We start from the raw sequence: 27,971 nt of genomic DNA, 5'->3' as shown, positions 1-27,971 counted from the left end.
ATGCCAAACATGAGATTTTATATTTGATTCTGGAGGTAATAGGGAGTCACTGGGGTTTATTGAATAGGGGGTGATACGGTCAGACCTCCACTTCAGGAAGATCAATTTGGCAGTCAGGTGGAGAGTCTTAGGCAGGGAGGCCAATAGGTGAAGTATCATAAGCATAGTTTTGTTGTGTAATTGAGAGCTTTCCCAAATCCATTCACTAGAGACTTGCCCTGCTGTAAGAGAAGTAGCATATAGGTCTTACAAGTGACATTAATTCAGAAGCTAATAAAAGCTTGCTTAGATTTCACACTCATATAGCAGGTTGGACAACACCTTTGCACTGTAAACTGTTAATCTGGCTCAAAGCCAGATTCTGCCTGCCAAAGGATATGCTATTATTTGAAATTCTTTCTGAACCACAGTTTATTTTCTTTCCAGTTCTGTTCCCTCATTCCTACTGAGCTTGTTTTTTTCTTTTTGTTATGACTTACATTCCTCTGGTTTGTGGGACTTCAAGCAGAGGCTGATAACACTTATTGGTGATGTCATAAAGGGGATTCCTGATGAAGTATGGGCTGCCATCTGAGGTTCTATCAAATTCTAGGCTTCCATGAATCTTTCCCTAATCTTTCAGTCTTTCATCCTTCTTCTGGTTTCACTTGCCTCCCTAGCAAACCTGGACTTAGAACCTTCTCTGTTGTCTAATTGCATAATTTCATGAGTTATCCTTAATAACTCTAGTTGTTTACTTGGCTTTCTTCCAGCCATATCTTCACTCTGCTTCAGGCCTGCATTGCCCTGTTTGGTCTCTTGGTCTTTCCTAGTGGTCTTCATACCTACTATCTTGCCCTTCTGTGGTCTAACCACATAGATGCCAAAGTAGTCTTCCTAACCATGTTAGTCCTGTATTCAGAACTCTTCAGTGATACTCTGTTGCTCATTGGATCAATACCTATTTCTTATCTTGACATCAAAAGGGCTTCCTTTGCATAATTATGTAGCACAAGCTCTAGAGTCACTCTCTGTTAGGTACTGTTCCACTCTAGGATTTTAGGGGTAACTTCCCAAGTATGTTTCTATGTAATTCTTAAAAATTTAAATGATTTTATTGATTTTTTTACATCATTGTAGTTTCCCCCAGTATCCCTCCCTCATTTTATCCCAAATAGCACTCCCATTTAAGAAATAGTATTTCTTAAAGACAGAAAAAGAAAAAAGGAGAAAAAAACCAGAACAACTGATCAATACATTGAAAAACTCTGAAAAAAAATGTGCAATGTCTAACATCTGTGGATTTCCCACCTCTACAGAGGTGTAGGTTGGGGGTGTCTTCTTATATCTCTTCATTCAAGTTGTTTTTGATCCTTTAAATTTTGTTACATTCCTTTTTGATTTTTTTCTTTTTTGTTGTGTGTTGTTCTTTCCATTTACATTGTAATTACTGTGTGTACTGATTTCCTAGCTCTGCTTACTTCACTCTGTATCAGTTCATGTAGGTTTTTCCATGCTTCTTTGTATCTGTCGCATACCTCATTTCTTACAGCACAGTAATATTCCATTAAATTCATGAACTACAATTTATTTAGCCATTCTCCAATACAGAGGCATCTACTTTTCATTTCCAATTCTTTGGTATCACAAAAAGTGCTACTATAAGTATTTTTGTATGGGGACTTTCTTCTTACTGATAGCTTCCTTAGAGTATAAGCCAGTAAAGGAGTGTCTGTTTCAAAGGATGTGGACATTTTATTTCACCAACACTGTATTATTGTCCCTGTCATTCTACAATCCCTCCAAAATTGGTTATGGCCATTTTTGGTCATCTTTCCAATTTTCAAAGTGTGAGATGAAACCACAGAATTGTTTTGATTTGCATTTCTCTTCTTATTAGTGATTTGGGTCATTCTTTTGTGGGCAGCTAGGTCGTACAGTAGATAGAGTGCTGGGCCTACAGTCAGGAAGACTCATTTGTGAGTTAAAATCTGACCTCAGATGCTTGCTAGGTGTGTGACCCTGGGCAAGTCACATAACCCTTTTTTTGTTCTTCATCTGTCAGATGAGCTGGAGAAGGAAATGGGAAACCATGCTAGTATCTTTGCCAGGAAAACTCCAGAGGGATCACAAATGGTCAGACATGACTGAAATGACTGAATAACAACATTCTTTGATGTGGTTGTGAATGCTTTCCAATTCTTTTGAGAATTAGCTTTTTATATCCTTTGAGGACTTATCTATTGAGGAATGGCTATTAGTTTTATATATATTTATTTTCATGTATTTCGGATAAAAGGACTTACCAGGGAAAACTAATACATATATTTTTCCCCCATTCAACTGCTTCCCTTCTTATCCTAGGTGCATTACTTTTGTCTGTGCAGAAACTTAAGTTTTATGTAATTAAAGTTATCTATTTTATCTTTTGTAATTGCCTCTGTCTTTTGTTTGGTTAAGAACACATCTCTCACCCATAGTTATGAGAACTTTATGACTTGTTATTCTTCTATTATTAAGGTCACATGTCCATTTAGAATGTATTGTGGAATATGATATAAAGTATTAGTCTAAGCCTGGTTTCTGCCCTTCAATGACTTAATAAGTTGACTATTCCTTTTTTTATTTTGTTTTGTTTTTTTGCTTTTTGGAGGGGGGAAGGTAGGGCAATTGGGGTTAAGTGACTTGCCCAAGGTCATACGGCTAGCTTTTTGGGGGGCGTGGTAAATATCTGAGGTCAGATTTGAACTCAGGTCCTCCTGACTCCAGAACCAGTGCTCTATTCGCTGTGCCACCTAGCTGCCCTTAAGTTGACAATTTCTTAAGTTTATAACTTAATCAGTTATCATTTCCTGAAATCACTCAATCAGTTATCACTAATTAGATTTTACAGAGAGCTATTTACTGAGAAGGTATAGGAGAGACTGATGTACAAAATTTGCCCTCAACACACCTGCTCAGGCCCTGTAAGGGTGTATTTACTGCCTGCTGCTAATCCCTATGAAACACTCCTGGCTCTAGGAGTCCTTTTCTTCTTTTGTGGTACTGATGTGGTATTGATGATGGGTAAGTTGCTCCCTTGCTTGCAGGGCATGGTGTCATAGCTGCCAGGTAGATTTACTGCTGAGTTGGGACGAGAATGCTGGTATTCAGGGCTGGCTCCTTACTGGACTCAGCTCCTATTTCCAAGAGTTCCAGTTGTTGAGGGAACCTATGATGGTCATTTAAAAAATATTTTTTAAATTATTTTTTAAAATTTTCAGTTCCAAGTTGTCTCCCTCCCAAAACCCCCTTTCTTACCCACTGAGGAGGCAGATATGATTCCTATAATGCATAGCAAGTCATACAAAACATTTCTGTATTAGCCATGTCCCTCTCCTAGAAGAAAAAGCAAGGAAAATAAAGAAAGGAAATAAAAATACGCTTCAATCTGGACTCTGAGACCTGATGGTCCTTCTGCTCTGTCTCTGTCTCTGTCTCTGTCTTTCTCTCTCTGTCTTTCTCTCTTGCTTAACACCAGCGAAGAGAGGGAAAGTTTGTGTTTTGGAACTTTTGGTATGTACATTTAGCTAAAACTCAACAGCCAATGAAAAGCCTTTTCTTTACCATGCAGTAAAACAATAGGAAAGTCAGAGAATATATGGTTGTGCTCTGAAGTATAATGGGAAAGGGTCCCTTTAGTAGGTATTTCTGGAAGCAGGCTCCCCAAGTCTCCACAAGGATTAGCAACAGGCAGAAAATATTGTACGTATGCTAAGGACTGGGCTCTCATTGACTGTTCCCCTCCTCACGTTGATTTTGAATTAATAGCCTTCTCGTGGACTTGGCAAACTGAGCGTTTGTTCTTCTCATGTACTCTCTTGCATCTGTGAATTCTTACAAGCTGCCCTCCATGCCTGCAGTGTACTTACTTCATTCCTCCAAATGTTAGAACCCTCGCCTTGAAGGCCTGTAGCTGGTTCCACCTCTTCCATGAAGATGATCCTGGTTCCTCAGCTGAAAGTGCTCTTTTCGTCAGATTTCCGTAGACTAATTCTCTGGATCTCCCTTTTGTTTTTATTCACATTCTACCTTGGTCTAGTAAGGAGAAATTGCAATTTTTTTTTTCCTTTCTCCTTTATCTTTCCTTAAAGCATTTCTTTATTTTCTGCTTCCTTTTTCTCCTCTTTAGTTTTGAGTATCAGAGACCATCACTTGTGTATCTTCATTAATCCCTCACTGAAAGGACAAATGGTGTCACCACTCTTTGAGTATATAAAAGCACTTGATTATCGCTTGACCTTTTTTTTTAAATTGTTCAAACCTTTTTTTGTATTTTTTAAAAGTTTTTTTAGTTTGCAATGTTTGTCCTTCGGAAATTCTGATCAACTCTTAGTTTTTCAATAGGAATACTTGGAAGTCATCAAATCTGTTCAAAATCCAGTATCTTTTGTAGGAATATGCTTAACTTTGTAGGCTAAATTATTTTTAAGTATAAACCCTTTTTCTTTCACTTTGTGTTATCCCCGTTTTTCTTCCTTTTGTTATCACTATTTGCAAAGTCCTATACTATTCTACTTGGGGTTATGGGATTACCTTATAGGAATTTCTGTTATTTTGATTTTTTTTTTTACTTAATTTTGCTACATTTCTTATGGTTTCTGAAGTAATGCAGGAAAAAATTTAGGTTTGACGAGGACTTTTTCATTCAGCTACTTGCCTTTCCAGCCTTATATTACCTCTCTTCACACAGTCTGTCCTTTTGCCAAACTGTATTTACTCTCTGTCTCCCATATGTGTCCCACATTCACCTACCTCCTTGAGCAATGATTCATATTGTTTACTATGCCTTAGGATGCTTTTTGTTCCTCCCCAACCTATTGAATTCTTAAGAAATCTTTTAAAGTATGACTCAAATATAACATTCCTTCAGCAAGCCTTCACCAGTTGATAATGACCACCCTCCCTCTCTCCTTCACATAGAACTTTCCTTGTACTTCTCTGATGTAAATACATGTTATTTTGTATGATCATTTTTTTTCCGTGCCTCACATCTTTACTACCTGTGTGACTGTACAAGTAACAACTTCTTTGGGCCTCAGTTTCCTCATCTCCAAAATAAGATGGTTGGACTAGATGACCTCTCATGTCACTTCTTATTTCCCTACTAAATTACAAACTCTTTAGAAGTAGAGATATTGTCTCACCTAAACCTTTTCTCTACCCCAGTACCTAGCCCAGTTATTAGCATTAATAGGTGCCTAATAAGTGTTTGTTGAATTGAATTATTCAGTGTACTAATATTTGGAAATTCCATATGAGTACTTCCTTGTGGCACAATCAATAAAAACCTAACAATGCTTTCTTATCATATGGTATTCTTGCCCACTTCCTTTTATAAGTCCTTCATAGAGAATCTAGCCACAGAGTCTTTCCTCTGGATACCACTATAGCATCTGAGCTGTCCATTTGTCAGCCTTCACTTTTGGTACATGACTAGCCCACCTCCTTTGTTACTGATACCCTTCATCATCATATCATTTTGCTTCTGTGTAAGTTTTGTTTAAAGTTTCATGTTCACATTACACTAGATTGTAAACTCCTTAAGAGCAGTGGCCATACTGTTAGGATGTTTCTTTGGTGTTCTTTTTAGAGTGCTTAGTCCTGGATAGCACTTATGTTGTAGCTGCTTAAAAATTCTACTGCATCATTTGGGAGCAATGTAAATTAGTAACACAACTTAAAGAACTTTTAATAGTTCACATTTATATAACACTTTATTTGACATAGTGCTGATGACCCTATGAAAGAGATTAGATTAGTGCTGTATTATCCTCACTATACAGGTAAAATAAATATCAATTTCCTTGTTTGTGATTCCTGATTATCTAGTTAAGTGTGGGAGTCAGTCCCCGGACCCAGACCTTTGCCTGCCATATCCAATGTTTTTCTACTAAAATCACTCAACTTCTCTTTTATGTTCCATAACTAACACTCACTTTTCTTTCTCTTCCTTTCTTGCTTCTTTCCTTTCTTTTCCTCTCTCCCCCCGTTTCCCTCTCTCTCTCTCCCTTCCTTCCTTCCTTCATTTTTTTAAACTTAAGAATATTGCTAAAACCATGATGTCAAGGTTGGCAGGGTGTGTTTCTAAAATGAAAATCATGATGATTGTAAAGCTCAAGGCATTACCAGTTTGGGAGGAGTTCAGTGGGGAGGAGGGAACAGCTGTGAGAAAGCTACTTGACTCATTTAGTTGTAAGTCTGTCTTTGCTCTGACACCTGCACTAGAGTATTTTCTCGTCTGAGCTTTCAAGTCTAATCAGAAACTTCCAGTTTTTGTTACTTAAATGGACTGATTTTCTTCCACATTTGGTCATGAGGCTTAATTAACTCATGTCTCTCTTTTTTCCCTTTCAGTCTGCAACTGTATCTGATGGTGGTAAGTCACAATTTCTTAAATATACTTTTATTCTTTTGCAATGAAGTACATTAGTTGTGAAAAGTATATTGGCCAGTTAGAAGGGTTATTTAACTGTCATGCACTCTTCACTCTTTGTTATTTTTTCTCAGAAGCTGAAGAGCTTCACATCTTTTATAAGTAGATTCTAGAATTTTGAAAGCTGTTTGCTGCAGAGAAAAGGTATAGAACCTGAACATTAATATGATCATTCCTGTAGTTGTCTATGTCTATAAGATTTGCTTTTGCTGCAGTATTTCATATCAACACATGCTCATGTCTCACAAGTTAAAACAAGCTTTGACGCTTCTTTTGCTGTTTAGCCAGCTCTTAAACTAGCAAGTAGTACTGCCAAACTTCCAATAGATCAAGGAAGTTGTGGCGATGTAGATGACACTTTAAGTTGTTTTCTTTATTCCTTTGCTAAGAAAAGATGTGGTGGAGAAATTATTTTGATAAATATCAAACTTAAATGAATTCAACTTTTCACCTCCTTTTCTTTGCATCTCTTTTTCTTTGCAGTCTTTATGTGGAAGCCCTTTAATAGAACTGGCATAGAACAAGAAATAAATAGAACTCTTCTGTCTTTTCATTGAATAGCTCTGTGATACAATGTTCACTTAATGTCAGCATTAGAATATAGTTCAGTAATTTTGAGGGAGGGATTTGTAGTTGTGGGATTTTTTTAATCCAAGAATTTTCTCGTCTATTTTCTTCCTGATTTCATGAGTAGTTTTGAACGTACTTTTATGAATTCACTAGTCTATTTCAGGAGTTGAATTATATGCTTTCATTCACTAAAAGGCACCAGCATTTTGTGGTCCTATAACATGTAGTATGTGGGTCATAAATAAGTATAGGTCATGAAGTTAGATTCAAGGGTTGAGACTAGAAAATGATCGTCCCCTCTTTTTACTTAAAGTGAAAAAGAAATTCAGTGTATCATTATTGAGTTTTTTACTTGTTTCTTTTTTCCTCATGATTTTTCTGTTCTCACTATTAGTACTGAAAATTATTCATGTTAAAGGAATTGGGGCTAGGTATCATGACTTTGCTGGAGCTAGTTGGGGAGGCAGTATGCAGGGGAGAATTGGATGTTGAATTATACGGTTTATTACAAAGCAGAAATTGCTGGTTGAGGCCCTAAACCATTTATATGTTTAGTATTTGTTGTTTTAACATAAGGAATTACATTACCTGTGGGTTTTTTTGGTATATTGATAAATGTATCATTCATCCAGTTAATTTGGGAATGAGAGCAGCTTTTTATTGGTTAAAAAAAAATTAGTATTACCACCAAATATATTACAGGATTCAATGACTCATGTTTACTACTTCTGTTCTTTTGCTATCTCATCTTTTGTTATAGAAAAAAATACTTTGAATGAATAAATTTGAGAATTGGTATAATTTTCCAATGTCTGTAAGTAATATATTTGCGTATTAAGTTTAATATAATATGGGATTTGACACAGATCATATAGACACCCATCTAAACATGATGCAGTGGAAAGAGCCCTAGCTTTGGAGACAGAGGACGTCAGCCCCTGTCCTTGCTTTGCTGCTCACTACCTGTATGGCCTCAAGCAAGTCTCAGTCTTTTGGGCCTCAGCTTAACAATCGCACAATGAGGGAACTGGCCTACATCAGTGGTGTCAAACTCAAATAGAACCAGGGGCCACTAAATCATACCTAAGCATCCTGCAGTCCACATGTTGACTTGGAAAACCAGATATCACTATTATTTTTCAAACTTATTTTGTTAAATATTTCTGAATTGCATTTTAATCTGGTTCAGGAATGTTGTGGGTCTCATGTTTGACACCTCTAGCTTAGATGAACCAGCAGGTCTGCAGCCTGTTTTTATACCACCCAAGAGCTATAAATTGTTTTGACATTTTAAAATAAAATTTTATCATATTTTTAAATATCAGAACCATTATAGTTTGCAGGTCAAATGGGGAAGGGGGGGGAGAGTAGGAATTAGGAGGCTTTCCACATAGCTTGCTGAACCCTGCCATAGATAATTTCTAAGTTTTCCTCTGAATCCTGTGGACCTTTTGTTTTGATGTGCTAATCTCAAAAAGATTTCTGCTCAGCATGATAGTGACACAAGTTACAGACCATTTCATTATGTCATGTTTTCTGCAGAAGGCAGTAAGTACCCTGATTAGGAGGCAGCAGAAATTCCCCTTCTATCCCTTCTGTGGTGGGGGATTCCCCCAGGTCTTTTCCTTTCCTAGAACACTCTCCTCTTTACTTACCTAGTTTCCTCTATGACCCAGTTCTTGGAATGGCAAAAGAAGGAATAAGACAAAAGAATATGGGACAGAAAACCCCACTCTGATACTGTTTCTGGCCTGTGAGGGGGGAAGGGGAACAAGGAGAAGAGAGAAAGGAAAGTCCCTGCTAGAATCTCTGTCTCTGGGTTCTCCCATCCTTTGCTGTTGTTTTCCGTCCTCACAAGCCTAGAGAAGTAAAGGGAAAAAAAAAAACCTCTATCGCCTCTTCTTCTTCTTTTTTTTTTTTTAAAGCAATTGGGGTTAAATAACTTGCTCAAGGTTACACGGCCAGTTATTTCTGGGTGTGGTGCTAAGTATCTGAGCCCAGATTCGATCCCAGGTCTCCCGCCTCTGGGGCTGGCACTCTTACTCACTGCACCACCCGGCCGCCCCGAACCTCTATTGCTTCTTCCCCTTCTCCACATCCCCAGATCTCCTGATCTCCTTTTCTCACTGCACACAGCCCAAAGCATTCATTCTCTCTCCCTAATTCAGGAGTCACTTCCTTTCCATCCACCCCCATTGTTCCTTACCCCAGAGCCTATGCTTCAGATCCCCCTAATCCTTAGCCCTTCACCCTATACCAAAGTAGCCAGGGCTAATGTTTTGGCATCAGAAGACAGAAAGGGGTGACGGAATGAGTGGGGATAAGGAGAAGAGGAAGAAGATCAGGAATGCTGTCTCAATTCCTGCTGCTCAGTTATTGGAGCAAGAATATATCTATTCTAGCATTCCAAATTAGAATTACAGATCCATTTTGATGAAGAAACACTGTGGTGGATAGATGATGGTTAGGAGTGCAGTTATCATAGAATCACAGAATTTGATTGTTAGAACCTCTGTGGCCTTAGTTCAAACCATTCATGAAAGACATTTCCACACTATAAGTTCCCAATAAGCTGTTGACCAACCTGTGCTTGAAGACCTCTAAGAGAGGGAAGCCATCTTTTGTTGTGGACCATTCTACCTTTGGGCAGCTCCCAGGGTTGGGAAGTTTTTCTTGATGTTAAGTCTAAATTTACCTCTTTGCATCTTCTGCCCATTATTCCTGGTTAAGCCTTCTGGGGCTAAACAAAACAAGTCTGCTCCCTCCTTTGAATGATAATCTCTTCAGCACTAGAAGGTAGTTAACGTAGTTATGTTCTCCTGGAGTCTTCTCTAGGTTGAACCTGCCAGGGTCCTTCAATTTACCCTCATGTTATGGACTCAGAATCCTCATCTTCCTGGTTGCCCTCAGACCATATAATAGTGATAATAATAATAGCTTGCATTTAGGGTTTGCAAAGTGCTTTGCAAATCTTATCTCATTTATCCTCACAACAAACTTGAGAGGTAGGTGCTATCATTATTCCCATTTTATAGATGAGGAAACATGGTACAGGGGTGGTGAGAATCTGAGGCCACGTCTGAACTTGGTTTTTTCTGACCCCAAGTTCAGTGGTCTATTTACTGTGTCATCTAGCTGCCAATATATTTATATAAGTTAGAGTTGGAAGAGAACCCATGTCTTTATGACTGAGCATTCTATCTCTACCATGGAGCCCTTTTAAAATGGCACTGACAATTCCTTATCAATGTCCTCCTTTAAACTATGATGTCAGAACTGAACATAAGACTCCTGATGAATTCTGATAGGACCATAGTACAGTGGCACTGCCCCACCTATATCCAGAAGCTGTGCCCTTTGTAATGCCCTTTGTAATTGTTTGTGACTCATTGAGCTTGCAGTCTACTAGAACTCTCAGATCTTTTTCATAACAATGGCTGTCTTGCCACACTTCTTCTACCTCATACTTATTAAATTGATTTTTTGTATCCACGTGCAATATTTTGCATATTTTCTTATTGAATTTCATCTCATTAGATTTAGTGAACAATTTTGAAAGACTTAAGATGTCTGATAAATGTACCATGATTACCAACCATGATGCCATAGGATTCATACTGATTTATGCCATTCAATTCCTGACAGATCCTAGATGTAAAATGAGGCATACATTTCTGAACATGTACAATGTCGGAATTTATTTTTCTTGACCGCATATTTGTTGCAAGGGATTTGATTTTCTTTTGGATTGTGGAGGGTGGGAAGGAAGAGAAAATAAATGCTTATAATTCAAAGATAAAATGGAAAAAATGATTTAGCTCAACTCTTTAGTTTGTCCAGGTCATTTTGGATCCTGACTTTGTTATTTACTATATATAAACCTTTCATTCCAACTTTGTGCCATTTGCAGATTTGACGAGCATGCCATTTATTCCTTTATCCCAGTCATTGACAAAGATACCAAACAGAACAGGATGCCAAGTACTCCACTAGAGACCTCTTGCCACCTTGACATTGTACTATGACTAACTATTCTTTGAATCTGGCTGAGCCACCCATAAATCCATCTGATTATGTTCTTGTCCCTATCTCTCTACCTCCTTCGTAAGAACAATATGAGGTACTTTACCAAAACCATCACTAAAATCTAGGTAAGTTGTATCCACAGCATTTTGCTGATCTAATCATTTAATATCTTGTAAAAAAAAAAAAGGAAACAGCCATATATGACTTGTTTTTGATGAAGCCATGTTGCTTCTGTGAAATGAATGCTTCCCTTTCTAGATTTCTTTGTACTGTTCCATTCTAGAATTTCACCAGGATTCAAAACCAAGAACACTGGCTTGTAGGTTGCTCACTGTTCCCTTTCCTTTTTTGAAAACTGGGACCACACTTACCCTTCTCTAGTATTGCAGCACCTCTCCTGTCTTCCACAATCTTTCAGATACCGTTGATGGTGTCATTCCTCTGGACCAGATGACTTGAATCTATGAATGGTAGCCACATACTCTTTATTTATCTTGGGTGTGAATTTCATTTTGGTCATTTCTGTCCTGTTGTTTCCAGTGCAAACTCATTTTCCTTTAAAGAAAAAACAGCAACAGAATCAGAATTGAGCAGCTTTGTCTTCTCCCTCTTGTTAATATCTTATCATGCATTCAGAGCAAAAGTCTTATTCTTTCTTTGGGCCTTCTTTTCTCCCAACCTGGCTTGAAAAGAAATGGCCATTTTTATTGTACTTGGCATCTCTTGATGCTCTGTACCTTTATGGGATAAGGCCATAATTTACCCTTGTACTTGGCCTTGCTTCCACCTTCTGAAAAAAAAAATGTAAATGTTAGTTGGTTAGTGAATACCCTGTGCATCCACATTGTTATCTTAATCTACCAAATATGTTCTGAATTAAATGAAGTTGTATGGTATGGTGGAAAGTGCACTTGACTTGGAGTTGAGGATAGCTTGGATTCCAATTCCTGTTCCGACATGAGCAGCTGCATGACCTTGGGGAGGTCATTCACATTTCTGTGCCTTCTTTTCCTCTTCTTTAAAGAGGATTGTTGTGAGGAAAATGTTTTGCAAACCTTTAAATGCTTTCTCAGCGTGAAGTGTCATTATTATGAATAAAATTTTGTAGGCTAGACTGGAACTTAGCCACCATGATTACATCATTCCTAGGTGGAAAATGCCTTCTGTGCTCTCAAACCCTAGATGACCCATTGACAAACGGGGATCTGTGTATAGTCAGCAGTCGGTCTGATTAACTAAACAGCAGATCTCCTGTGCATCCATGTTGTTCTCTTAGTATATACCAAGCTACCTAGGAGCTTCTAAGGCATCTAAATGGCACAGGGGATAGAGTACTCAGCCTGGAGTCAGTAAGACCTGAGTTCAAATCTAGCCTCAAATACATCTTTGTGAACCAGCAGATGCTTAACTGCTGTCTGCCTCAGTTTCCTCAACTGTAAAATGGGAATAATAATAGCACCTGCCTCCCTAGGATTGTTGTGAGGATCAAAGGATATATCTGTGAGCACTGGCACATAGTAGGTGCTCCATAAATGCTTATTCCATCACCCAAACGCAGTTTTGGTGACTAATAAATAATTTTTTTTCCTGAACAAGCAAATCCATTTCTGTGTTAATAACAATAGCCCTTAACACTTAGGATTCCAGTTTAATGAAATATTACATACTCAGTTTTTTATTCTTCAGTACCACATCTTGAGCTTTGACATTTTTATTTTAAATTTTATTTTAAAATAGTTTAAGACTTCTAATGCATGAAGGTTAAGCAGCTTACTGTCAATAATAGCCAATAATAGCTAACATTTATTTGTTTTGCAAAATATTATTTCGTGTGTTATATCATGATTTATCATGAAACCTTTCAGTAACATCAAGATCACCAGTCTTAGAGGTATGCTAGTTTTATCAGACTGTTCATAAGCAATTGGCAGAGATTGTCTGTATGCAAGTATGGTTTCAAAATTAAACTTAATTTATATTATATAGTATTATACAGTGGTGGTTATCAAGGTTTTAATTCTGAAGGTATCTGTGATTTCTTCCCTCCAAGATCTCCTTCTGCTGGCACAGAAAATAACCCCTAGATAGCCTTATAAATGGGCATTGAATATTTCCATGTCTAAAAAATGTATTACTTTTTCTTCTTTTCAAAAATTTAATATTTTATTTTCCCCCAGTTATATGTAAAAACAATTGTTAACATTTGTTTTTGAAAGTGAGTTCCAGATTCTCTCTCTCCTTCCCTCCCCACCTCATTGAGAAGGCAAGCAATTTGATATAGGTTATACATGTGCAGTCATGCAAAACATATTTCAGTATTAGTAATGTTATAAAAGAAACCATAGACCAAAATAAAAACCCAAGAAAAATAAGGTAAAAAAAGTATGCTTCTGTTTGAATTCAGACTCCATCAGTTTTCTCTGGGCATTTTTCATCATTAGTCCTTCAGAATTGTCTTGGATCATTGTATTGCTGAGAATAGCTAAGTTGATCATCTTATAATATTGCTGTTACTGTGAATAATATTCTCCCAGTTCTGCTCATTTCATTTTGCATCAGTTCATGTGAACCTTTCTAGATTTTTCTGAAGAACATCTAACTCATCAAAATCTATCACTCTTTAACTGGCTTTGTGTTGTTTTCTTCCATTTAGCTAGTCTGGTTCTCAGCTAACAAATGTATATTCCCTTTGTGGACTCAAGTCCACTCAAGAAGGACCATCTTGGTTGGATTTGATGGAGATTTTATATTTATCTGTATTCAATTTCATCTAATTAGATTCTTTCCATAGTAGAGAAAAAGTATATAGCCAACTGGTGACAATGCTGAATCTAGAGTCAGAAGCTGTGAGTTCAAATCCTGGCTCAGGAACTTCATTACCTATGTGATCTTAGATAAGTTGCTTCACCTCTTTGGCCTCCCATTTAAGCTTCTGTAAATTGTAATTGAAGACCTATTTCAGTTCTACCATGTTTCCCCGATAATAAGACCTATCCCGAAAATAAGCCCTCCCCTTACTGTGTAAGATTCCTCTAAAATAAACCCTCCCCCGAAAATAAGCCCTATTGAGATTGCTACTGTAGTGAAGGTGATCCCCTGCACTACACGCTACATTACGGTACCCTCTGTTTGCACCGTCCCCCCCCCCCCCCGGTGAAACGCACGCCGCGCTCCGAGCTGCATCCAATCAGAGCTGCAGCAGTGAGCGCATCATCTTGTTCTTCCCCAGTGATTTGCTTGCTGGCGCCATTGAGAGCAGTGCCGCAGAGGAGAGCTGAGGCAGGACAACATAAGTCCTCCCCTGAAAATAAGCCCTCTGGTGATTTTCTTTCCAAAAAAAAATAATAATAAGACAGTGTCTTATTATTGGGGAAACATGGTATATCCTTATAACTTGAGCTTATCCCTCTGCTGCTGTGAGCCTTGATAGTGTCCCTCCCCAGCACCACAAGCCCTTTGAGTCCTTCTTAGTGAAGAATGAGGCATTCCACCGCACAATATGTCAGTGAACTTTGCATTTGCTTAGGAATTTCTAATGTGCTGTCTTGCAAATAATGTAAGAATCTTATATTCTATTAATTGAGACTTTACTAATCAGGTAATACCTCTAAAATATGATATCCTGGGATTATGAAACTCTACAGGAAATTCATTTGTTAAATGAGTAGTCATCCTTTCAGCAAACCTGCTGTTTATTCTGGAGCAGTACCATTAGTTGCCTTTCCTTTGAAGGGTAACATGTTTTTACTATTCAAATAGAGCCAAGCTGGCATATTAATGTAGAGTACATGGTGCTTATGAAGTACGTTAATTTCCTCTTGTCATATGTATTCTAATGGGGTGACTGTAAACCAAAGGAATCCATTGTCAGTCAGGCAATGTTATTCTTATAGTTTTACTGACTTTTAAGTGTTCTAGACATCACTTTATTTGTCTTTAACAGTTTTGATGGGACTATGATGTTGTTGTTTGTTGTTCAGTCACATCTGACTTACTGTGATCCCACTTGGGGTTTTCTTGGCAAAGATACTGGAGTGATTTGCTATTTCCACCCCCAGCTCATTTTACAAGTGACAAAAAGTGACTTACCCAGGGTCACACAGTTTCTGAGGCCAGATTTGAACTCTGGAAGGTGAGTCTGACTGACTTCAGGGATGGCACTCTATCCACTATACCTTCTAGCTGCCTTGGGTCCATGATAGTTACCTTTAAATATTTTAAGGGTTATCATGAGGAAGAATGACTAGATTTATGCTTAAACTTTTCAAGAAATATGTCTGTTCCTTTTACTAGAAGTTACAGATTTTGACTTGATATTGAGAAAAAACATTCTAGAATATATATCATTCTTCAAAAATTCTTAAAAAAAAGGCTCCTGAGCTGCTTCACAAGGTAGTAAGCCTCCTTTAATTGGATGTGTTCAAGTAGAACGTATCAGGACTATCCATCTTTAATCTGGGGTCCATAGACACCCAAGAGGTCCATGAATAGATTCCAAAGGGCTCGTGAGCCTAAACAGGAAGGATTAGAGCTTTATTTTCACTAATCTCTAACTGAAATTTAGCATTTCTTTCAGTTATTTAAAAACATTATTCTGATAAGGGGTCTATAGGCTTCACTGGACTGACAAAGGAACACATGATACAAAACAGGTAAAGAATTTCTGTTTTATTCTAATCTCCCAACTAATGCATGAATTCTCTTTAGAATACTCCTGATAAGTTCTACTTGAACACATGCAATAAGAGGAAACTGTAAAGCACAGTACGCTGTTCATAAGTAGTGCTTAACAAACGCTTAGGTTTTCATGTCAAATCTTGACAAAAGGTTGGAAGGCATACACTAATATTATTACTTGTTTTAAAATCACAAAGTAAAATTAAACTTTACTAGCTGTATTTAATACTGTATATGTCCACAATGAATTGTGGAATTGTAAGGGAACTTAGAGAACTCTGTAGTTATATTTATAGAATTTTTTTTAATATCAAGCCAAAATCTATCTTTATACATGTAATGATTATTGATATAAAACACTCTATGTATATTATCTCATTTGATGCAGAGGACTCCAATATATGCATATGTGTGTTTATATATGTATGTATGTGTATATGTATGATGTTTCCATGTATACGTGTATTCTAGTCATCCCCAGGCCCCCCGAGCTCTAGATCCTCTTCTAGGTCTTTTTATCACTTGTCATTGTAAGCCATCATGGCTGAGTCTCTGTAGCCCAGAACTATTCTTCCTGATACCTTCACAAACTTTCTAACCAAATTTAGGCAGTAGAAGTGCCCTCTATCATATTTGGGACAGCATAACTTGGATCCATAGCAGAGCAACAAACCATTTTGGGGAACTACCGGGGAAATATCTTAGTCTGCTAAGTGAAATCTTCTCAGCCTCTCCAGCTGTTATCATTCCATCTGCATTGCTTCTGATCCACCAGAACTCCAGAGACCATGTCCTAGGGGTGTTTAATTCACTCTGTTTGGGAATTCATCCCTGAGACCGAACTATCCTGATTGATGAATGAGTGAGAGAGCACCAACTCAACCTGTATCTAGGGTTCCCAAGATCACACAAGACCATGGTTCATATTCCATGCATCTACATATCCATCCATCCATCCGTCCATCCATCCATCCATCCATCCATCCATCCATCCATCCATCCATCCATCCATCCATCCATCCATCCATCCATCCATCTATCCATCCACCCACCTATCTATCCATCCATCCACCTATCTATCCATCTATCCATCTGTCTATCCATCCGTCTATCTATCTGTCTGTCTGTCTATCTATCTATCTATCTATCTATCTATCTATCTATCTATCTATCTATCTATTCATCTATCCTGCCCATTTTCTTGCCATCTACCCTAATATAGCATGCATATAGCATCTTCTCCCTGTTATTCACCTCTTGCTCTGAGAACCATATTCAAATCAATATTACCAATTTCTGGAAAGGTTACATCAGTCTTAAGTTACATTCCTTAAGGATCCTCTTACCATGCATATGGCATCCCAGACCAATTCCCTTCCCTGGCCACCACTTCCTTATATGTGTTGTGTTTCCCATTAGAATCGAGAGTTTCTTGAGATCTGAGATGGTCTCAACTTAGTATTTGTTTCTCTAGCCCTTAGCACAGTGCTTTATAAACACTTAACAAATGCATTTCATTCATGTGTCATTTCTGAGCTTTATTAGGCAATGTGGAGTGCTTAAGGAGGGGCCAGAACTAGTTTAGTTTGTACATGTATAATAATATTCAGTTTACAAAGTTCTTTCGCTTCCATTAAGTCTTGTTTAATTCTTACAAGAATAGTATAAGGGCAGGCAGGTCAGGGATTATTATCTTTATTTGATGGGTGATGAATTAGAACCACAAAGAAATGGATTCCTATGACTACAGTCATGCACATGCTGAGGAATGGAATGGGGACTCACATTTCAGTGCATAAAGTTGCATCTAGTCTGGTTGTTTCCCACAAATACACGTGATGATGCAAATGTAAAACACTCTTAGGCATGTAGGAATCTGTGTAAACATTTATAATCTATAATAAGCTAACCTTTGAACCAGAGAACCAGTATAAGAAAATAAATGGAATGAAATAAAATGGGAAAGAGTTAACTACATGATTCCCAACATTACAGCTTATGTCACTCAATCAGTCAACATCAGCTGCTCCATGAGTGACAAGGCTCCCTGCAGGATAAATTCATCACCTGCAAGCTCATGGTCATGGTCATTGATCTGGCTTTGATACCCCCAACACCTGAGCATCAGCTTGCCTGGCTGGAGCCATAAATAGCTTCCCAGACCTTTTGAGAGAACCCTGAACCCTCAGGGCACTCCCATTCTTTTCAGGGGAGACAACTTTCAAACAACTCTAAAAACACAAGATATATATATGTGATGTAAATGGAAGGTAATCTCAGAATCATTTGTACTGGTGGGGAAAGGAGAGAGAATCCATAAAAGCTCACAGAAGGTAAGATTTGAACTGAATCTTGAAGGAGGAGAGGGAAAGGAGGAGGCAGAGGAGGGGAAGAGGGAGAGCATCCAGGCATGTGAGGCAGCTGGTGAAAATGCCTAGAGTTGGGAGATAGAGTGTTGTATTCAAGGAACAGTAAGGAGGTCCATGTCACTGGATCCTTAAATGTAAGAAGCCCAGAAAGGCAAGAGAAAGTAAGGTGATGAAGAATTGTAAAGGTTATAGGAACTGAAATTCATTAATGTTAAAAAGTAACTTGGGATCTGTAGATGGAAAATGAACATTTTATAAAAATTAACCATTGATTTTAGGTTATTTAAAGTTAGTAGAAATGTTATAGTTTTCACCTGTAAAATTTCTGCCTCTCTGGAGGAATCTTTTGCAACATGTAGTTGTCCATAGCAATATGGAGGTAGGGTAATTGAATTGAAATTAGGCATTCAAGGACAGCTAAAGCTAATGATTTCCCATCATGATTTACAGTAGAGGAAAGAGAATTATTTACTGTATTTCAAGTTTCAAAACAGATAGCAATTTGAGTGAGTTCGTATTTCCCTTGTCTCTTCCTCACTTGAAACCAGAGGTAGTTGATCATTAAAGAAAAAAATTAAAAGAAAACACCCAGCTTTTAATATTTATATGGCTTAAGCAAAGTAGTTAGAAAGCAAGAACAAACTTATAGTTTATGCTGGGTGGTAAGATCTGCATGATCTGTGGGTGAGACTTGGGAAAAAAAGAGTAGAAGTGACAGAGAAAAGGAGAATTCCTCTCCCAGTGACCTCAAGCTCACCCCACACCCCCAAATCAAGGGCCTAGCACACATGCCCTTAATTCTTCTTCTTCTCAGATCTCATCACTGAAGTCTTTCCAGATCTCTGCTCCCATTAATCCCTAACGAGCATCTTAAATATCCACAGAGGCACTGCTGATTATGTACTCCCTATATATTTCAATTCTCTGCAGTACTCTACTCATTATGTGTGTTTGTTTCCCTGGTTAGTCAACAATCAACCAGTCTACAATGATTTATTAGTGCTTAACACGTGCCAAGCATTGTGCTGAGCACTGGGGACACAAAGAAAGGCAGAGACAATCCTCGCCATCCAGGAGCTGATAGTCTAATGGGGAGACAGTATGCAAACGGTTGTGTACAAATGAGATGCAAACAGGTCAGACTGGAGATAATTGACAGAGGAAGGCACTAACATTAAGAGGGATTGGAAAAGACTTCTTGTTGATGATGAGATTTTAGCTGAGAATTGAAGGAATCCAGGAGACAAAGATAAGGAGGGAAAGAAGTCTAGGCATGGAAATTAAAGTATGAAATCCTCGAAGGAAGGAACCATGACCACCATTTTCTTAATGTTATTCTATAGTAACTAGAACAAGGATCAGAGGGCTGAGGTAGCCAGTCAATAAGCATTTATGTGTCTAGTATGTTCCAGGCATTGTGCTAAGCAGTGATACAAAAGGACACACAAAAAGGAAAAAGACAGTACTACCTTCCCTTAAGGAGCTTATAATCTAACAGGGGGGACCACTGGCAAACAACCATGTACAGGACAAATTGGAAATAACCAATGGAAGGATGGCACTAGAATTGAGAAGCATTGGGAAAGGTTTACTATAGAAGGCAGAATTTTAGCTAGGACTTAGGAAACTAGGATAGTAGCCAGAAAATGGAGATGAGGAGGAAGAACATTCCATGTTTGAGGGACAGCCAGTGGAAATGCCTGGGGTCTAGAAATTAAGTGTCTTGTTCAGGGAACAGCAGGGAAGCCAATATCACGGAACTGAAAAGTACCTGGGACAGGGTATCAGGTACAAGAAGACTGGAAAGGTTGGAGAGGGATAGATTCTGGAGGGCTTTGAATGCCAAGCAGAGGATGTTACATTTACTCCTGGAGGCAATAGGGAGTCACAGAAGTTTTGTTAGCTGCTTGGAGGTCTGGCAAACAGATTTTTGCATAGTATTCCAAGTTTATTTGCACCTTAGTTCTAGAAGGTTTGGATGCTATTTCCATGCTGTTTTGTTGGTGTGATTTTTTTGTTTGTTTTTGTTTTATGCCTGTAGCAGCTCTTTGAGCTGATACCTTCAGACTACAGTCAGTAGCAGAGCTGATCAATGTGTATCTGTAAGGCTAAATGTAGTTTTGTTTTGTTTTTTAGAGCTTCATGTTATGAATTGTAAAAGATAATATTCACAAAACCAAGTTTTGAATTCAAATGAGTAAGTAGAAAATTAATATAGATATTTCTGAGGTTTATCCTATATAACAAATAGATGCATATTAGTGTCTTTCCTACTGTGATAGCCCTACTCTGTTCTGACTCCTCCTTTTGAGAAGAAGGACCAGCTGGCATTGGAGGTCCCTATGAGTTGTGATCCTATGACCCTTGGATATGATGTGTTATTAATTTCCTGGGTCATATTTCTATTTCCTGGGTTATAATTTGCAGCAAAGAAACTACCATCTTCCAAGTAGAGCTTTATTATACATTCTGTGGTTTCTTTGTTAGGGGTGTTCCTTCTACCTCTGCAAATCACTACCTCTCTATCCTGGGTGATTGTCAGCCACACCTTTCCATAGGTTCTTCATAGAGAAACTCTCCAATGCACTTCCCGTGGTACTATTAATATTTCAAAAGTGTCATTTTTAATCCATGGCCATCTAGTCAGATGGGTTTGGGATGACCTCTTTTCTGCTGCTTCTCACCTTCAAGTTTTGATTGTTAATATACCACTTATGCCTACCATGTGTCTTTTGATTGCTCTTTGGGCTCCTTGGAATTGCAATCCTTCTGAGGTCATGACTTTTTTTGGTTAACAGTCATATAACAACACTAGAATATTGGGAAGAGTCAATTACTGCAATGCATAATTTAGCATTATTGAAAGAACTCACAGTTGCCCAAACACAAGAGAGCCCAAACTCCTCAAACTCTGCTTCATCTCTAGGTCCTGTCCACCATTTACCTGTCCTGATGCTGTATCTCTGCCCACTCCCACAGCTTCAGGGTATCTTCTTGTAGTTTATTTCCATCTGTTTAACATTTCACTACCCAGAAAAACTCAAATTATCTTCTACAAATGTGGAATTTTGCACATTCTCCTCCAGAACATTTATGGAAATGTTACCATTCTCTCAATGATGCATGTGTGACCACAAATATGGAACATTATGATCTCTGAAGAACCAAAGTGTCAGGTGACATAAAGGGCAATGGAAAGTTTCATGCATGTCAGGGGTTATGGCAAATCTTCTGTGAGGATATACTTGTGAGAAGTGGGGTCAAAGACACAATCGAGTGAGTGTGTGATAGGAGGACACATGCCAAGAGGGAGAGAGAGCAGATGGATTACGACGCAGTATCAGAAGGAACAGGAAGGCCTACAGCATCCTGGAGAGTCCCTGTGTAGAGAATTTATGGAAAGACATGGAACAGAATCCAGCAAGATGAAAATCCATGCATAGGTTGTGGTCTACACCAGTGGCTTTGATATCATAGATCTCAATCTGTACAGATCATCAAAATGTGAAAAAGAGATGAGAGATCCTAGCACTGATCTCTGGGGTGCTCCAACTCTGTTCATTTCCTTCCCAACTGCTTCCTGATCCTTAGTATAGAAATGTTGTTCTTTAAGAGAGACACTCTTCATTTTGGGTCCCTGAGGAAGCCAGATGCTTTAGGCCTAGAGAAGAGAATGGCTCAAGCTTAGGTTGGGAACTTTAAAAAAAATTGCTTAATTCTAAAATGGATAATGCTTAATCTTTTTTTTTTAACCAACTTTCTTTTATATGAAACTCATTGTCTGGCATTGGCATATTATTTAAGAATTTGTTTTTTTTTTCCTTTCAAATAAATCCTAGAAAATGTGCTCTTACAGTCTGATGTATTGTAACAGAAGATAGAAAGGAAAGACAGAATGCCAAGTTTCCAGACTAGGGCCTTCAATTATGGTGGAAAGGGCAGAGGAAGATAATTAGAGATTGGAAATGACTTTCCTCTGAATCTGGAGAAATAAAGCACAGGCATTGTGAAGGGAGTATCAGTAATTAAATTTAATAAGTGTTTATTAAGCACTTAGAGCTATGCTTAGGGCCAAGAGAGACACAAAGTGTAGACAAGGGGTAGTATTTGTTTGCCCTTATGCTCTTTACAATCCAATAAGATTGTAAGGGAATAAGACAGAGATGTACATCTTTGGGGTAGACATCCCCCTAACTATCACTGACAGACTTGAAGCCCATCGGTTACCCTCAATCTAGGTTAGCCAGTCTGTCCAAGATGGTTTACTGGGGGTGTGGCCGCTGCACAAGCTGCAGCTTCTTGGAGCCACAGGTGAGAGTTGAGTGTCATGTGGACACAAAGGTGGATGGAATGAGCAGCCTTGAAAAGGGTTCAGCAGCCCCCACACCAGAGGTGCTAGTCTTCCTTGAACACCCATGGAACAGGCAGATGAGAACAGTTTCTTCCAGCGGCCATAAAGGTTGCTAAAGCAGGCTCCATGGAATGCTTAGAGCTTGGTCAGACATCAAAGACACTAACATCATCCACTGTGTCCCAGGCCATTGCCAGTCAGCCTGACTTTTGTCCTGCCACTGGACTTCAATGATTCTGGAAGAGAGAGTAAGGCTGATGGCTTGTTGCAACTCTGCCTCCTTAATTGAATTCACACGTAAGTCGTCATCACCCTGTGATATCATTGATCCTCTTTGAAAATGAAAGACAATGAACAATAGACACAAGCATAGATAACTATAATGCACAGTAATACCTGGTAAGTCCCTCTAAATTCTGTGCCTCTCTAGTGCCAAATATGGTACTCTATACACAGTGTGTGCTTGTAGGTGCTGAATAAAGGTTTGTTAAATGAATAAGAGAATTATAAATAAATAATCGTTATTGATAGGGAGAAATCCAGGAAGGCTTCCCAGTGGAGGTGGAATTTGTATTAGGTTTTAAAGGATAGGTAAGAAATCAACAGGGGATCTTGGGGCCGTCTAGGCATCAGATTTTTTAATTAATTAAACTTAAGAGATGGATAGGAGAGTGTGAAAGTTAATTGAGAGACTTTTTAAATCTTTAATTCAGTTCTCTACCCATGACTATATGTGTGTGTATATATATGTGTGTGTATGTATGTATGTATGTATGTATGTATGTATATATATATATATATGTAAACAATTACCATTGGTGGCAATTGAGTTTTTCTAAGCATTGTGTCAATGGTGATGAACTTGAAAAAATGTCCCATTTCATTCTTTCCCTCTATCCATTTTAGATGGAAAAATATTAGCCACAAAGGGATTGGGAAGGGGGAGGGAAAGGTTTACAACTAACTGTGAGATGTGGCCAAATTATCCACATACTGTGTTTGCCTCTACTCTATGGATAATTATATAGCAATGACTTTTAGAGGCAAATACATCTTTCCACTGTTCTCATGAGAAAATTGAGGGACATGAAACCTAAGAAGCCATACCAAGGGCACATAAGGGTACAGCCAAGATTAGAACTCTCAACCCCAGTAAGTCACTTTTTTGTCTTTGAGCCAGCTTTTACCCTGACAGCTGAGTGGTCTAGTGAATAGAGTATTGGAACTAGAGTAAGGACATCTCAAGTTCAGTTCCAGTCACAGACACTTAACTAGTTGTATAACCTCTCAGGCTCAATTTCCTCATCTATAAAATGTGGATAATAATAGCACCCACCTTCCAGCATTATTGTGAGAATTAAATAAGAAAATATTGCGAAGCTATCATTATCATAATAATAATTATTATTATTAAATAGTGTATCTAATGTCAATTTTTCTTTTAGAGTTAGCTCCATAAGGGGATGGGAGTGGGGAGAACATTTCATAATGCTCTTAGAATGTTGATACTTGCAGCATTGACCATTCATTAGAATTCAAAAGTCCAGTTCCAACCTACCTGTCCAATGTGATTTCACACCATTCCTATTCATGTATATTATGCCCCGCCTTAACATAATTTTCTTAAGGAAAGAGACTCATTTGTTTTCATCTTCATATCCCTATCACTGAGTGCCTTGAATATAATAGACACATTATAATGCCCGCTGAATTTTTTAATTAGAACTTATTTTTTAATTAGACCTTAGGGACCATCTTGTCCAGCATCTGACAGTCAAGGGAACAGAATCTGGAGAGATGCAGTCACTATGCTGAGGCCACATATTTGATAACCTAGTAAGACAAGAATGCTATTAGAACCCAGTGCTTTGGGTATACAATAAAGATTTAACTAAAGATAACACATATGTATAAGCAAAGCAGAATGTGCAGAGTCTTTCTCCTGAGATCCTGAGACTTAATTTCATTGGTTTTCTTTTTATCCCGTAATCTATTTTTGAGACTGGTCTGTTCACAAACACACACACACACACACACACACACACACACACACATGCACATACACGATGTTTGAAGTAAAAAACTATGTTCATTTGAAATACCAGCCAGAAATTTGTAGATCTATCCTGATAACTTGGAAATGACTTAATTTTCACCATCTGTCCTTGTAGAACCCCAAAAAACCACTTCCCATACTAACAATTTATTTTTAATGGGGCCTGCTTTGTTCTGTTCAGCTTTCAAGTAAAGCAATATTTATGTGTTCATAATAAGTGCATTGCAAATATTTAGATCAATTTGTGATCCAAGTGTCACAAAATTACAAGTCACTCTATTTTTCTAAAAGTGTTCTCCTAAGAATTTATAACTGTTGAGAGAAGCTACCCTTGCAAAATCCCAGGGATCTTTCCAGACCACATATTGCCAGTTGGACAGCTGAGAAAACAGAGAGATGGAAGGTTAAGTGAGTTTCTCATGACTGATCACAGACTTTCTGAGGAATCTTAGAATCAAACCAGATTTCTAGTTTGGGGCTCCATCTCAATTAGTCTCCAATAGTTTTATGCCTCTCTAGATACAGTGAGTATGTAAGATGGTATATTAGAGTTTTCTTGTCTCCCTTCTGGGCTATAAGCTTCATGAGAGCAAGAGCTCTTGTCTTTTTGAAATGGGTATATTTATACCTAGTGTCTAGCCTGATGCTGTGCTCACAGTAGATACTCAATGAATGTTTACATGAATGAAATTATGATCCTTTATGTTTTTAAAGAAGGGTATATTATTTATGCTTGGAGTATTTAAATAAAATTATTTTTTTATGGTTGTACAGTACATAAGCAAATAAATAGTTTTGGTACATTATGAATTTTTAATTTTCCTTTTCACCTGAAAATAATTTATTTTCATAAAAATGTTTGAAAAAATTTAGTTTCTTATTGAATTGTGGCTTAAAATATAAATGATGAGAAAATGAATTTTATAAACCTATGTCCAAATAATATCTTAAAACTGAAGATTTTATTTTCTTTTTTGGATCCCTCAATGCTATTCTGATTCATGGGAAATTTATGTTACATTATTTTCTCTAACAGCTTGGTGTTGATCTTTTAGCATTTATACCACCTAGTGTGCAGTTACTGTAGCTATGTGACCTAAATAATTCAAGTTCCTTTAGCAACAGCAGGCTAAAGGTCTTCTCTTTAAATTATTTATGGCGTCTTCTATAATGCTTTGTGTCAAGTATTCTATTAGTTTCGCCTGCTTGAGACTGTGATATTCAAGAAATGACTTTGTCAGACTGAATGATTGGAATTTTTGGAGAAACTACAATCATTTACCTTCTTCAGGAAGACTTACAAAAGGAACAATGCCATGTTTAGTAGCAAGAACCTTCTCCCAGCCCTTCTTGGGCGATTACAGCTGAATTTGGTATGGATTCAGAGGGGTGGTTTGCAGTCAATGGTTGGAAGTATTTGGTTAAATGGCATCACAGTGGCTCTTATCAGCTCTATCCAGGTAAAGTCCTTAGTGGAACATTAGAAAACTTCCACCCTGGGTATGTGCACATAGTAGTTTTCATGAACAAACTGAGTTATTTAGTATACAAGTATGTTTGGTTCATGACCACTGCTATCTATAGTTACATGGGGTGAGGAATGTAAATATTTTTATTTTATAATTAATTTGAAGTCTGATTTTGAGTTGTATTTGAAAAAAGTGAATACAGTTATGATTTGGGGAATATAATAAGAGGTTAAAAAAGTTAAATATAATGGATTGTTAACTTTAAGTAAAATTCCATTTTAGGTATTTGCAAATAAATCTTCATTATTAATGGGCATATAGATGTATTTAATGATAAACATTTGTAATTATAATTCCCATTTCAGTTTTATTTTTTAAACAGAATTTTTAAAACCTTTTAAAAATGTTCCATTGGGGCAACATTCCTGTGAATTTAACTTCTTTATGAAAATGTGCAAGTGTGTAGTATAATGTGATGGGTTTTTTAAAATAGATTTTTTCCTGAAGTCAGATTTTCAGTTACAAAGACAAATAAGTCTATGTGTTTTGAATAGTATGCACAAGAGAATTGGGCAAAGAAGGCCTTGAGAGCAGGCTAATGTATAACAAAGTGATTGCTGGTGTATTTTAAGCTCATCTTTGCTGTCACTAAGAACTATAGCATTTCCTATAATATTTGAAGAATGTTAAATGGTTCTATGTGATTAGAGGAAATCTGAAGAAGGGTTTTGTTGTTGTTTTAAAGAAGTTATTTATGGAATAACCTCAGTTCTTGAAATGGTCACCAGAGAAGAGCTAACTCTCTACACATGCTCAGCTACATATGAAAATGCTAACATGAATCTGACAGTTTAAATGAGTTTCACCCACTTTAGGTTTGACACAAAAGAGCCGTGCATTATCAAGCTCTAGTGTGCTTTGCTTCATACACTGGATGGGCTCTTGAAAGTTCTGTGCTAATTAGGCTGGTTTTGTTTTTGTTTTGGTAAGTCAAGTTCTATTTTAAATTTGCTAGCAGATGGCTGAGTTGTAAAGACCCCTATAGTGAACCCTCTTGTACAACAAATGTCTTTTTGTAATGCTAATAATCACTCCTTAATTTTTATCTGTTTTGTAAGTTTAGATTTTGCTCTAGTGCAAAGAATGGTACATTTGGAGTCACCTATCTGTGTGACCGTGGACAAATCCCCTAACATGTCTGACCTTCAGTTTCCTCCTCCGTATGGTGAAGAAGAGCTTTTAAAATATCCGGTAGAGTTCTGAATTCGATGTACTTCTGTGCTCCCAGTGTGTCCTCTTAGGGCGGTGCACACCTTGTGTGATTTTCGTTGTTTCCCTCCACAACAAATACACTAAGTTCATTCTTTGCAAGCTGACTATTTCAGTGAGCCAATATTGTCAGCAGAATCTAGGTAGACAAGTTTGTGCATCTATCATTCTAGTAATTCCTGGTTAGGAAATATCTGGGAAACATTAGGCAATCCTGAGTGGCGCTAGAACGTGCTTTTCCGCCGTCACGGGGTTTCGTCTGCTCGTCCTCAGTCACCTTTTTTAGGGCAGAAACCCTTGGACAATGTACTCTTCCTGTCATCCACTTGAGTTGACACAGCCCTTATCTTTATTCCCCCTGAATGATAGAAGCGTCTTTGGCGTGGCTTTATCTTGTTTAAAGTGAGCATAAAAACAATATGAATACAAATTTCAATGATTTCCCTGGGATTTTGCTTAAGCAGAATCAGATTGGGAAGAGAGAACTAATTCCACATCCCTTGTCTTATGGTAGTAGTAGCTAACATTTCTCTTCTGGTTTACTTATTCTCCACCACAAACTTAGGGAGGCAGGTAGTACAGATAAGGAAGCTGAGATCAGATATGAGGAATGATTTGCCAACAGTCTGGCAGTTAGCAAATGAGAGAGCTGGAATTCAAACCCACATCTTTGAACTCTAAATCTAGCGCTCCTCTGTGTGCATGTGTATATACATATGTACATGCACAA

The 27,971-nt window shown here is 37.8% G+C and overlaps 1 protein-coding gene and 1 long non-coding RNA gene across 6 annotated transcripts in view; one reads left to right on the top strand and one right to left on the bottom strand.

Annotated features, from left to right (window-relative positions):
- On the bottom strand, positions 1-27,446 carry LOC138148083 (uncharacterized). The gene is made up of 3 exons (XR_011164974.1): positions 27,176-27,446; positions 11,422-11,605; positions 1-3,190 (listed from the first exon to the last, which is right to left on the bottom strand). It is a non-coding gene; the product is annotated as an uncharacterized lncRNA (long non-coding RNA).
- RGS12 (regulator of G protein signaling 12) overlaps positions 1-27,971 on the top strand; it is a 257,451-nt gene that overhangs the window by 143,784 nt on the left and 85,696 nt on the right. For 3 of the 5 annotated variants that reach the window (XM_069070709.1, XM_069070696.1, XM_069070698.1), the window contains one exon: positions 6,376-6,397. In XM_069070709.1, the coding sequence (XP_068926810.1) occupies positions 6,376-6,397 (22 nt within the window). Of the gene's footprint in view, positions 1-6,181; positions 6,398-20,232; positions 20,294-25,620; positions 25,964-27,971 lie in introns of those variants that run through there. The other 2 variants (XM_069070712.1, XM_069070704.1) reach the window with 2 other exon arrangements.

Source organism: Petaurus breviceps, unplaced genomic scaffold (genome assembly GCF_028583685.1).
Source record: "Petaurus breviceps papuanus isolate PSGF00001 unplaced genomic scaffold, PetGlider_PUasm1.0 140, whole genome shotgun sequence".
NCBI lineage: Eukaryota > Metazoa > Chordata > Mammalia > Diprotodontia > Petauridae > Petaurus > Petaurus breviceps.
The sequence above is the reverse complement of the archived record's forward strand: the minus strand, read 5'-3'. Positions and strand labels throughout refer to the sequence as shown.